We start from the raw sequence: 12,809 nt of genomic DNA, 5'->3' as shown, positions 1-12,809 counted from the left end.
GAATGTTTAAATTGGTATAGCGTAACTGAAGTGAGAGGACCAAGTGTAAGAACACAATTAATTTGTCACAGTGCACCTGCTTCCTCGTACTGTTCTTCAGGGATTCCACTGTCCACCCCCTCATGGGTAGGATGTCTTTTTCATTTTTCACATCACAATGGACTAAGATAGTTACTTTCTTCTGCTACTGAGATGATGCAGGTCCAGATCCGACAATGAAGGATAATGAGGTGAGGTCTATTATGAAACCAATAACTTTGAGGGGACCCGCACGAATGTTAAAGTTAAAACTAACATTTAAGAAACCCCCTTTACCCGGGGCCAAATACCTAGATTCCGACATAATCACTGTACAGAAAACTTTGAAAAAAACACACAAATTTAACCTTGTAAAATTGTATGCTTGTCATATCAGAGTTTTTAAGAGGTTAAACACAACATTAGTTGTCAAAAATCTAACTTGTTGCTAATTAAGATTCCTAAGTATCTAAAATGTCACTATCAATGTGCAGCAATTCAATTATTGCATGAGTTGTGGTGGTCCGGTTGGTGCATGATATGTTATTACAAATTAATCTTATGCCAAAACCGCTGTGAAAATTTCACAGGATTTTCCAAAACTTTCCAAATATGAGTTGAGATCACAGACAAGGTTAAGTGAGTATTTCCAAATAAAGTGTGGGGAGAGGGAGGGAAAACACTTCAACAAACCGCACAAAAAACAAAGCAGCAGGGCCGCATTCACATGTGTTAAAAACCATTTAACATTGACACTTGCATTCCAATGCAAATGAATCTGAGCCTGAGATTTGACATCATTGCAACTTCCTCTAAATCAGTTTATGGACTAATTTGCTATCCAGAAGAGGATACATTGCAATTTCGGGAGATTGGAAACCAGTCACATGCTTCGGAACAAAACAAATGCAACAAGGGTAATTGTTCAAATAGAAACGAACAATAGATTTCCAAAGCACCATGGTAACTGTTCACATTAAAAAATAACCCCAAAACAAGTGTTTTTGTTGCATCTTGTTAGTTGATACATCAGATTGTGCATGTTATATCGCACAGCATCTGATGAACTAAAATATACATTAAAATTACAAAACACAAGGGCTCAATCAATATCTACAGAAGTTAAACTTACCTCCCTAACTTGTTTCTACAGTGAACCATCAAGGCATGGAAAATCCAATAGAATATTTGAAAGCATTATGCATAAAACTGGGCTAACATACATAGTTACAAAGAAAAAAATAGAAACAACTATTAATTGCATATACCCAGCAACATAAATTGAACTCACACAAAATTCTAATACTAAGGATCATGGTCGTGAAGTGCAGCAGAGATTGATGATGATGGAAGAACCAATATAGGTAATTCATTATGTACAAATTCAGTGCATAGAGAAACGTGCTCTGACTTACAGTCCCATATATGTCCTGTCAAGTCCACGTGCTGAACATTACCTAAAGCAAGATAACAAACAGTTAATCAGAAGAAAACATAAGTATTGACTTCAGAGCAAACTTGTGTTATCTAGATTTAAAATGGCTTCACTGTCTGAGACGAAACACATATACTCTTCTAGTAAAAGCCTAGGTTGAACTACGAGTCTTTTAACTGAAGTTAGTAGCTTCTTTTTACCATAATATTACTATACTAGTAGCTAGCGACCACGTAGGCCAAAATGGGAGTTTAGTGGGTAAATTTAAGCAGCATATCAAACTTAATAAGCACAAAGTTACAAACACAGGCAAGGATCAATGGGCCAAGTGGTCACCCAGAAGAACTGACACTAACATACCTTTTGCAAACTTTAATGCAGAGCAGACGATGGCCAGTGATTCTATTGGCATAAGATTACTGGCTGCATTCACTTCAACTAGTTGTGGAGCCTGTGACAAAAGCTTGGACAAAAATTTGGCAGTTTCAATCCCACCACGATTTTTGCTGAACAAATAAGAAAACATGTCACGGGATTGTATGTGCAACATTAAAAGCAATGAAGAACATTACACATAAATCTTTACCTTATATTAATTTTCACCAGTTTAAGCTCTTCTTTTATTAGATTTTTAAGCTCTTGAAAACCATAAGAACCCAAGCCAATCCCTGCAATGTCAAGTACTTCGATTGGGGTACTAAAAAAATTTCCCAATGCTTCGGTTACTTGACTGTGTAAGAAAAGTCAAAATACAAATGGAGGGATGAATTCAGTGATGAAATGAGATTTTAGTGTTGTAGACAAACCTGCCAAGGTAATTGTCAGCAATAGAAAGAGACTTCAATGGCCCTTTGAAAGAAGAAAGGACATGTAGGAGATGATTCACTCCAACGCAGGACAGATCACAGTTTTCTAACTTCAAACAATTTATGGGAGAAAATGTTTCAGATGCTCCAACAAAATAGGGAATTAAATTCCTGTAAGATGATACACAATTAGAGACTATATTCTAATTTCATAACTTCAAACTATAACTAGAAATAGAAATTCAATTGACCTGATTCCTTCATCTTCAATTGAATTGTCACTTATATCCAGCTCCTCCAAGTTAGGCAAATGTTCAAGAGCATACCTAAGATTTTCTGCATCATCTTTTCCTAAATTGTTTTCCCTACAACACTATAAATGGATTAAAAATCTGTCTCTTCGTCACATACTGATAGCCATGAAAATATAAATGCAAAAAGCTTATAGAGAAACCACTTCATTAATTTTCAGTACACATTCTATTATTCATAGCCAATAAAAGATGATTATTATAGTTCTAACATTACACAAAAAAATACAACTATATTATTTAGTACGGTGTTACCTTAGATTGAGTACTCGCAACATTTTCAACAACTTTCCACTTCCAAAGCACAGATGTGAATCACTCAAGAATCTCCTGTTAAAGTCAGAAAGCCATCCAGCTATCTTAAAGCATGTGCACCGAACTTTTTGTCAGCCAACAGTAACAACGAAAAAATATAGAATGTATATGCTGATGAAATACTTACTTTATTATCAGAAAGGTCAAGGACAGATAGGCCAGAGGAAAGATCGAGAAGAGTCACTAAAAGATCTTTGGCAAAAGTTCGTCCATGGTGGTTGTCAGATAATTTTAATGAGCACAAGGACCTAGTAACAGCATTAGCATGAGTGTAACATGAATGAAGACAAATATTCAACAAACAGAAAATCTACTATCCAGATAGATGTCCAAGTGAAATACAGCAAACGGTATAAAAAACATTATGCAAACAGTTGAAAATGTTTAAAATAGTACTTTTGAAGAGATTAATAAACTTAGTGTGTGTTGGAGTGGTGTTCAGAAAATCAATTACGTTTCCATGTCATAGTGAAGCAACTCTCCTTCACACCCTTTTTTCATGTTTTCCCCACAATTACGGCCCCTTACACTACACTTCATATACAAACATATGCTTAGAATTCTAAAATTGCTCAAGTTAATTGCACTCTACAAGACTTGTATTTAATTCTTCAATGTGTATTGTTAGATATAATTAGATATTATTATATATTATGAGATATTATATATATTGTTACATATTTCATATTTATGTAATGGGCTTAACTCATATTTCTTTTTCTATATAAACATAACCCTATGTGTTCAATATATATAAGGGATTTACCCTATTCTTTCTTTTCCTTTAATATGGTATCTAGAGTATAGGGTTAGGGTTTAATTTTTATTGGTAAACCCACTGTTCACTGAAATTTTCCAGCCACTGCCCCACCGCCTCGCCGGATCCGCTACCGCCTCGCCGCAGAATCTCCGTCGGAACAGCCATCGGAGACTCTGTCGGGGACGCTACCGAAATCCCCACCAGAGATGCTGTCGGAGCCTTCATCTTTGCTGTTGCCGCCAATTGACCGGTGACTGGATTTGTCCTTATCCTCTATGGCTTCTTCCGCTTCCGCTGCCACTATGGCTTCCTCCACTGCCACAGTGGCTTCTTCCGCTGCCATTATGCCAGATTCGTCTATTTATACTAATTATGTCAATGTTCATCTCTCCATTGACAAATTGGATGAAACCAATTATGACACTTGGGCCTCAGATATTAAATTATGGCTTAAGAGTCAAGGTTATGTTGATCATGTTACCCGTCCTAACGTTGTTGAAAATGAGGTTTCTCGTTGGTTGAAAATTAATGCTCAATTATGCATTGTTATCAAATCTACCATTCACTCAAATTAGGCATTGGCTTCTTGTTGTTGAGTTTCTCCTTTTGAAATCACAACTTTCTGTCCACGCTCATTTCTTTTGCTACACTTTGCATTAGGCCTCCTCCCACATTTGAATGGTGGGTGACTCATTTTTCCACAATGTTGACAAGGTTGGTAATTTTTCCGATAACCCTTACCCTTACTTTTGTTGTTTGCGGCACTTCCCACTTCATTATGTTGGGCATGTAAAGCTCCTTCAACCACATAATCTTGCCTCATATGCCTACATTGCTCCTGAGCTTGAAAAACATGTAGTACTTCTTTTGCCAAAGTGATCTTGGACCGATCCTTTGTATTTTCCAAGGTGGTTATTGATGTTTCATACCTCTCTGGCACATTGAACAAATCTTTTTTGACAACTTTGGAATCATTGAATGTAGTGCCCAACAATCTAACCTTGTCATCAATGATCGGTAATTTGTCAGAGTAACCCTTGATCTTTTCAGATTCGTTCAGTTTTTAAGCTTAAATTCGCAAATCAAGTTCAGAACTTGCATGCCTTGAATCTGCTCATCCCTAGCATACTCTTCCTTCAAATAGTCCTGCCTTCTTTGGTGGTTTGAGAATCATAATTTGAGTAAAGATGGTTTGTGAAACACCAACAAATAAACTTGATCTCACATTTGATTTCTTTGTTTTTCTTTCCTTGTGATGTTTAATTTAGGCAAGACTGGGATTGTCAATCAATGTAGGTATTAGAAAATCTTCTTCCACAAGTTCCCATAAATCCAAAGCCTCCAAGTAGGACTCCATCTTCATTGCCCAAAGTTCATAGCTCTCTCCATCAAAGATGGGAGGAGTAAAATGTGAAAAGTCTATTTCAGCTTCCATTTTCCTTATATAGGTCCCTTAAGAAGATAGCTCTGATACCAATTTGTTGGTTTTAGGAAAAATAGAGAGGTTATAGCACGCATAAGAATATATGAATGAGGAGAGTACATTTATTATTCATCAACAACACTACATGTACAATATTTCTATAGAAACAAAAAAAGTAACGTTACCAAGATTTTAGCTATCTTGTATAACCGACGCTTTGCTGCTTAAGTGTAGCAATCACTTATTTGACTAAAGTAAAAAATTAAAAACAGAAGCATTAAAAAGTAAAACAGAAAAGGCAACATAATGCAACAGGCCAAAAGCAAATAATTAACACTTATCACAAGATGAATGATTCCCAAGAAGTTAGTCAATTTCTTCAATAACCCTGAAATTGACATGACAATCATATTGTCTTGTAATACTACATTCAGGTGGAAGCTATTTTAAAGATTTCCTTATCTAACCCTAAATGGTAGAGAAAGGGGAAAAATGAAGAAACAACTAGACACAGAATTCCTTGAGAAATACATGTATCAACAGTTGTTTAGTTATGTAGATTGTGAAAAGTGAGAGAAAAAAATAGAGGTATATGATTCAAATGTAATTGGATACACTACAATGTGAGCAACTCTCTTATTTATATGACTAGGTTAAGTATATACAAACATATGGGCCAAGCCTGGATATATACTAGAATCCTTTATTCTTACTTAGCAAAACCTCCTAAAAAGTTACCTTAAAATCAAATTAAGTCTTTGAAGTATTTATGAATACTCAGGGAATACGTCAAACATCAATAAAACTACAAAGTGTGAATAAAGTTGCTAATAATAAAAAAGTGAATTTACACTCGTGTACCTTCCATAAGACAAAAATGACACAAGTCCACTAGGTAGAGAAACTGTGCATGGTTCGAGAAAACATGACGAAATGATTGACAAATGTTGGATCCCATGTTTTTGTACACCTTCTATGACTAAAGAAGCAAATATTGCATTAATAAAGTCTGCGGAGAATGTGCAGTGAACAAATTCCAGAGATGTTAACGTTCTTGAATGTTGCGCAAGAAGTTTGCATAATCCATCAATCTGTGAAACCATTGATAAGGTCACAAAGATGCATTTTACACTTGGACAAAGTATTGATATAATCAATTATATTTGCAAAGTAAGATATATTTTAACACCAGATCTAGAAGGTGCTTCACCAAGTAGGAAACTTGAACATTCTCCTCTTTGAGCGAAAGGTGTTGAATTTGAATTTATAAATCATCATCAGGCCCCATTGAGAGAGAGAGAGAGAGAGAGAGAGAAAGATATGTCTTTCTACTTTTAATAGTAACCATCAATATCAACTATTCACAAAAGGGCCATGGTATCTCACCTTTACTTCAATCATCATATAATATATATGACAACCCAATTAATTCAAGTAACTTGAACATACGTAATTTGACCAATGAATAATTTTATAATAGGAGAGAATTTAAAATATAATTATTTTATTATTTTGGAGAAAATATTATCTCTCCTTCTATGCAAGATCTTGTAAATAAGAGATATTATGTTAAGATCTTTGTTGAGATTTACTTCTAAAAATGCTCTAAGAACATCTTGCTTTAGCTCAGTGTAGCACTATCACAGGAATAGCAAAACTTGAAAAAATACAATTAGTTAAAGATTTGGATAGATATAACATGTACAGACAAGTACAAAAATATAAATTCTTTAATACAGATTATATAGCTCTATAGGAAGAGGGAAGCCTACTTGTTCCTTGGATCTGATACATCTTAGTACCAGACTTTGCAGCTTACATTCTCTCAACAAAACCTACAAGTCAGAGTATAAGACAAACACTGTTTTATTAACAGATCCTAAACTAAAAAATTGTCAATTATAAGAGTTCCCAATGTAAACTACACAAAGTTATGAATTTTATAATATAAAGAGTAGCTGGTGCATGCACTATCAATGTAAAGGTTTTTTTTATTGTCATCCATTCATGAACAATAAGGTCATTACAATAACTACCTTTAAAGTCATTAAAGTGGTAATTCTAATTGATTGATGATGTTAATTTTTTAAATTGACAATAATAACGGTTAGCATTTGTTGTAAGCTTGTAAAAGCTAAATATGTGTTGACCTTATGAAAATATAATGACCATAACTCCAAAAAGATAAAAGCCATATGAACTCCGTAATATTCTATAAAATACAACTTACACTAGCTTCTGCAGTACATAGAACATTTTGAAGCCTCAAACAACTGCATTAAGAGATTAAGTGATATAAGATGCAGAATAATTGGCCAAGATAAAATGCAGAAATATAACATAGTTACTACCATGGCTATAATCATATATTGTTACTACAGACAAAAGACAGCATTAAACTTTGAACTAATGATGAAAACAGTGTTGTAAGTGGTTCATCTGGTCATCTAGGCAGGGTGAAAAACAGCCCACTGCCTCAGACAGACTGAGGAGAACCAGTTTGATGTGTCCCTAATGGGACCAAACCAGATCCTGCCATTTCAGATAGCTTGTCAATTTACTCTTGTTTAAAATACTCAATAGCCAATGGTACGTAATATAAAGGAGCATTCTGGTATGCTAATACCATCTGAACTTTATACTACCTATCAATCAAAGAAAAAGCCCTAAAAAAGGATCTTAATTTATATTTTGTGTAAGCCACAGTCCAGAATTCAAAGCTCCCTTTACCCTCTAATTTCCATGATCTTTATTCATAGCCCTGTTGTGGACTGAAACTATTGACTTTCCCCCTTTGCTCTAGTTAGATGTAAAATCATTCATGATCCTCATTGAATATATTGTGCTTTTAGGAGAGTTAATCTGTGACAGTATTAAAGTTTGAGGAAGTTGATCATCATTGCCCAAAGGCAGGGTGGAATTTGGTATCCCAAAGGAATCATGTGTGAGTGGGTGTTAGATTAAAATCATTCGCGAGCCTTCACCTATGAATTAATGTTTTGGGAGAGTTGGTCTACAACATCTCCCTTTATTCTTTAATATTTGCCTTTGAAACTTGTTTGGCCTCTTGACTTGCATTCGGTTGGATTTGGGTGTGCATTTTCATTGTTACTCTTAAGATAGTAGACTTTAAGTCTAACTCATCCTCACAAAACCAACTTGTAAGGTGAGGTTTTCATCAACTTATATACTATAATCTGACATTATCGCTAGTCGATGAGAACTCTTCAACACACTCCTTCATGCCGAGTATTGAACATCTAAAGCGTGTGACTAGGGGCAACCCGATAGCATGTGACTAGAAGGAATCCAATAGCATGTGACACAAGACCCAACAACTTTACTATGATAATTTTTGAATGACTCTAAATGATACGACCTTAAATAAATGGACTTTAAGTCTAACTGATTCTCACAAAACTGGTTTGTAAGGTGAGCACACCCACTTATATACTATAATTTGGCCTTATTTCTAGTTGATGTGGGCTCTTCAACACACTCCCTCACGCTAAGAACTAAACATCTTCAACATGTGACTAGGGAAAACCCGATAGTAGGTGACACGAGACCCAACAAACTTGGTTGGAATAGACTATGATGAATGACTCTGATACCATCTTAAGAAAGTAGACTTTAAGCCTAATTCATCCTCACAAAACTAACTTGTATGATGAGGTTTGCACCCACTAATATACTATAATTAATTTGACTTTATCTCTGGTTAATATGAGCTCTTCAATAGTTATATTTTTATATTAAGCTTTTAAAGAATTTTTTTGACTTAATTTGCATTTAAATCATAAGTGAGTTATCAATAGGCATTATGAGTGATTTTAGATTTTTTAATGTGCACATATACACATCACTCCAATGATATGACCAAACTACAATGCTTCACCTCATTAAAGTGATGGATGTAGTTTGGGGGTTATCCGTCATATCTTACTTATCACCGGGCAACAACACTGATTGAAAACTCAACTTAGCTAGTGAGATGAATCTGAAACAGATAAGTAAAGAAAGATGGAACTAACTATTCAACACTTAAACTTTTCCATCAGAAAAGTATTTCACTATATCAAAGAACAGAAAAATGAAATCCATGGCTCTTCCCTTTATTATTTAAAGGCAACCCTAACCAATCATTTGCATATAAAATATGACACTATAAAATTTATATCTAACCTCGCATGGCTACCAAATTGTAGGCAATGGTAAGACAATTTTGAATGGTCACATGTTGAATGGCTTGTATCCCCCACAAAACCAATATGTTTTAGTGTACTGTCTGAAAAAAGAGGGCCAAAGTAAAGAAAATCCAGTAAGTTATCAATAACAAACTAAAAGGATAGAAAGGGAGAATGAAGTGGGTTGTGCAGCTTGATAATAAGATTATTTACTCACAAAGTTGAGGACACCTTAAACATACAGACACTGTAATGGTACTGATGAAAAGCAAATACTTAGTTTCTCCCAAAATGCAGGAGATGTATTAGAAATTATTTAAACAATTAACGGTTGATGCAAAAAAGGATGATCAAGCAATTCAAGAAACTTCCAATCATTCATATTACTCAATCATTCTTTGTCATCAGTCAACAACATCCCGGACCACATTCAATACGTCAAAGTCACAGAGATTATCTATATGCCTAAAAGTTAACAAAACACTAACATATCATTCTCATGTCACAGACTCACAATCACATCTCTTCTTCGTGGATAACAAGAATAGAAACTGTATCATAGGAGTAGCAAACTTAAATTATTCCATAACAACTTTCAAAAGCGAAAATACTTCAGCCTAAGCTGGAAGTGGAAGGCAAATTCAGACGTAAATTTTCAATAACGCAAATAAAAATCCATAATCAAAGTACCTGAAATCTGTATGTCACCAATAGACCCACTAAACGATGGGATTAGTGCTACCTCCGCCGCTTCATCTAAGCAACTGTTATTTCAAGTTGATTAAGTTTAGAACGAAACCCACATTAACCAATAAACACAATTAAACACGGGACCTATTTAAGTAAACTTCAAACACTTCTAGAAAATGAAAATAAAGAAAATAAAGTAGCATAAATGTCTCCATAAACTAAAACTAGCTCATATTCAAGTAAAAAAATTGTTTTTGAAGAAACTAATATGAAATAACTTTTACAAATTAACACATGCTTGATTTAAATTTAACTTGTAGAAAAACACATTTCATTTTTTCTTCCTCGTTTTCTTTTTCTAGAGATGTTCATCTAAACATACGCATTGCATAAAACTTAATTTATACATGGCTTATAACATACTCTTGCAAATGAATTTCCCAGTAGAGTTGCTGCCAATCCGTTGGCTGAATCAGCTGAACACGCTGAGGCCAGCGTAGGCGAAATAATATCTGCCAAGCTGAATTCAGATTCCAATCCCTGAAACGAAACAACATTCTCCATCACCAATAAACATAACCCAATTTACTTACAGAACGAAGTTTATCCTACGAACCCCGCGCGTTTCCTCTTGTTGGTTGAGTGATCGCGAGAAAAGCCTTCCTCGTCGAAGGGCCTGTTCCGGCAACAACAGAAAATGGAAAACGGTTAGAAGGGAGAGAGGAGAAGGTTTGAAGGTGGAATGATAGAGTGAGGGAAGGTACAGGTGGTGGTGGAATATGCGGAGTGCGAAAGGGGGCAAACGCGTGATTAAGGTGTTGAGCAAGTGAGAAGGAAGGAGGTAGATAGAAGGAAGAAGAAGATCGTCGAATGGACGGAGAAGTTGTTGCGTCAGAGCGTCCATGCAGAGACTAATCAGAGACGGAGTCTCCCCCATTCTGCTCTCACTGCCCAACAACGATTCTACTTCACCTCTGCACCAAGTTCACTAATTGAAAAAGGCATTAGAAAGGGGACATTTTGAATTTGTAAATTTGTATTGGTTGGATTCGTTTAATATGTCAATTTTGTGGGTTAGATAAAATGGGAATGGAACGTCTAAACTTCTTTATTTTTAACATTTTTAAAATAGATTTTATGTTTTTTAAATTAAAATTTGTGATGGTGAATATTTTATATATGATTTTATTTATATTAATTTTTTTATATTTTTAATTTATTAAAGTATTGTTGATATTTACTTTATTTTGTTAGGTATTAATTTTTTTTTATTACAATATTAAAGTTTGATTCAATTTTTTTTTATTGTGAAAAAAGCGATGTCAATTATTACAACTAAGTAAATAAATCCAAAACAAAAAAATTGTAAAAACATAAAAAAATGATTTTTTTTAAAAAGTGGGGGGTCAACCCGTCAATTCACCAACTCATCCTATGATGGGACAAATTACTAATTTCAGCCTGTATAACCTTGACAGGCTAGTTCAGCCCGCCCTACTTTAAGCATATCAATGGTGGGTCGGGCAAAAACGAATCGGACTAACCCATTTTGTCACCCCTATTACTATGTCATTAGTTGTATTAATGTTTGTTTGTGAACATTGTGAAGGTAGTGGCATACTTGGTTGTACTTGGTGTTGGGGGGTGTATTGGTTGTTGGATTTTGGTAAGCCTCTTGTTGTAGTTTTCTTTTATTTAAGATTTTCACTTTCAGTTCCAAATTTTATAATCCATAGACCTTCTAGATTACATAATCTGCAATTGTTAAACTAAATATTTTTCGAGTTTTTGATTGGTCAAACTAGAAGTGAACATATCATTCTTGATTGCACAATCTGAAATATAAATTATAAATTATGACTTACAAATTGTATCTTTTGGAATATAATTTATTTTAAGATTTTTTTGAATTGTGTATTGCACATAATCTTAAGTATCACATTGATTTATACTCACTCTTCCGATTACTTTGGTGGTGACTGTTGAATATAAAAATGGAATTCATTTTTGAGCAAAATATCTAGTGAAGTGAATAAGTTGTTTGACATGGATGAGTATAATATTATGAAGTTTTATGACAACAAAAGATAAATTGGTTGGAGGAGACTATGTTCACCCTTTTACAAAAGATGAGCTAAGTAGAATTTTATATTATTTGTGTAACTTTTTTGACATAAGACATATACTTGTGTTGTAATGTATTTGTATAGGTATTTGATACGCAAGATTACTTGTTTGAGTTATGTATAGGGTATTCTTTTTCGACTTGGTTTTGTAATCATCATTTTAAGGTATGACAAAACAAATGGACAATAAAGAAGAAAAACATATGTATTGTTAGGTTGTAAAATGGGTGATAAGTATAGGAAATACAAAAAAGATTTGGATATCACTACAACTAATACAATAAAATGCGATTGTCATCTTAAATTGCGAGATCCCAAATTTACTTAACTTTTAACCATGTAAAACCAAATTTCCTTATCCTAACACAAAAATATGGGTACTTGTAAATAAAATAATACCACATGACCGAATATCATAATTAAGTAAATTTTTTATTCTTACTTCACCATCTCATAGTGCTAAGAGAACATGATCAACAAAACTAACTAGTACAAAAGTATAATAAGTCCTTTAAGAAATTCATCTTGCAAATCATATCTTATTGCATGTGCACCCATAATATCATTATCACTACCATGAAAAACTTATTCACGATCTTTTCTACAAAACGATATCATAGGTCTCTATTTATCATCGCCTTGAGACACACCACTTCTTGTTGTATAATTATATATGCATATTAAAATATTTCATATATTAATAATAACAATTTAATAAAAAAATAAAAAAGAAACATT

At 34.0% G+C, this 12,809-nt stretch overlaps 1 protein-coding gene across 6 annotated transcripts; it reads right to left on the bottom strand.

Annotated features, from left to right (window-relative positions):
- Positions 1-961: 961 nt before the first annotated feature.
- On the bottom strand, positions 962-11,000 carry LOC137814359 (RNI-like superfamily protein). Of its 6 annotated transcripts, none has more exons than XR_016521751.1 (15): positions 10,710-10,975; positions 10,562-10,621; positions 10,369-10,485; positions 9,946-10,019; positions 9,254-9,356; positions 7,299-7,341; positions 6,841-6,903; positions 5,930-6,159; positions 3,013-3,133; positions 2,826-2,929; positions 2,511-2,632; positions 2,260-2,430; positions 2,040-2,183; positions 1,814-1,959; positions 962-1,475 (listed from the first exon to the last, which is right to left on the bottom strand). XR_016521751.1 is itself a non-coding variant. In XM_068617056.2 (15 exons), the coding sequence occupies exons 1-15, from the start codon at positions 10,880-10,882 to the stop codon at positions 1,324-1,326; spliced, it is 1,815 nt and encodes a 604-aa protein (XP_068473157.1). In that variant the 5' UTR covers positions 10,883-11,000; the 3' UTR covers positions 962-1,323. The 6 variants fall into 6 exon arrangements, 1 of the variants encoding a protein (XP_068473157.1); XR_016521755.1 differs by having other exon boundaries at positions 2,826-2,900; XR_016521754.1 differs by having other exon boundaries at positions 2,511-2,624; positions 2,826-2,900.
- Positions 11,001-12,809: the final 1,809 nt, after the last annotated feature.

Source organism: Phaseolus vulgaris, chromosome 1 (assembly GCF_051622355.1).
Source record: "Phaseolus vulgaris cultivar YP4 chromosome 1, ASM5162235v1, whole genome shotgun sequence".
NCBI classification, from domain to species: Eukaryota; Viridiplantae; Streptophyta; class Magnoliopsida; order Fabales; family Fabaceae; genus Phaseolus; species Phaseolus vulgaris.
The sequence above is the reverse complement of the archived record's forward strand: the minus strand, read 5'-3'. Positions and strand labels throughout refer to the sequence as shown.

Bases quoted from the DNA above. Each gene is read 5' to 3' on its own strand.
- LOC137814359 (XM_068617056.2), bottom strand. From the start codon at position 10,882: ATGGGGGAGACTCCGTCTCTGATTAGTCTCTGCATGGACGCTCTGACG. The intron at 9,357-9,945 runs GTACTTTGATTA...CTCTTTTTTCAG, and splicing joins TGGTGACATACAGATTTCAG to ACAGTACACTAAAACATATT. The intron at 2,930-3,012 runs GTAAGTATTTCA...ACATGCTTTAAG, and splicing joins TTGACCTTTCTGATAATAAA to ATAGCTGGATGGCTTTCTGA.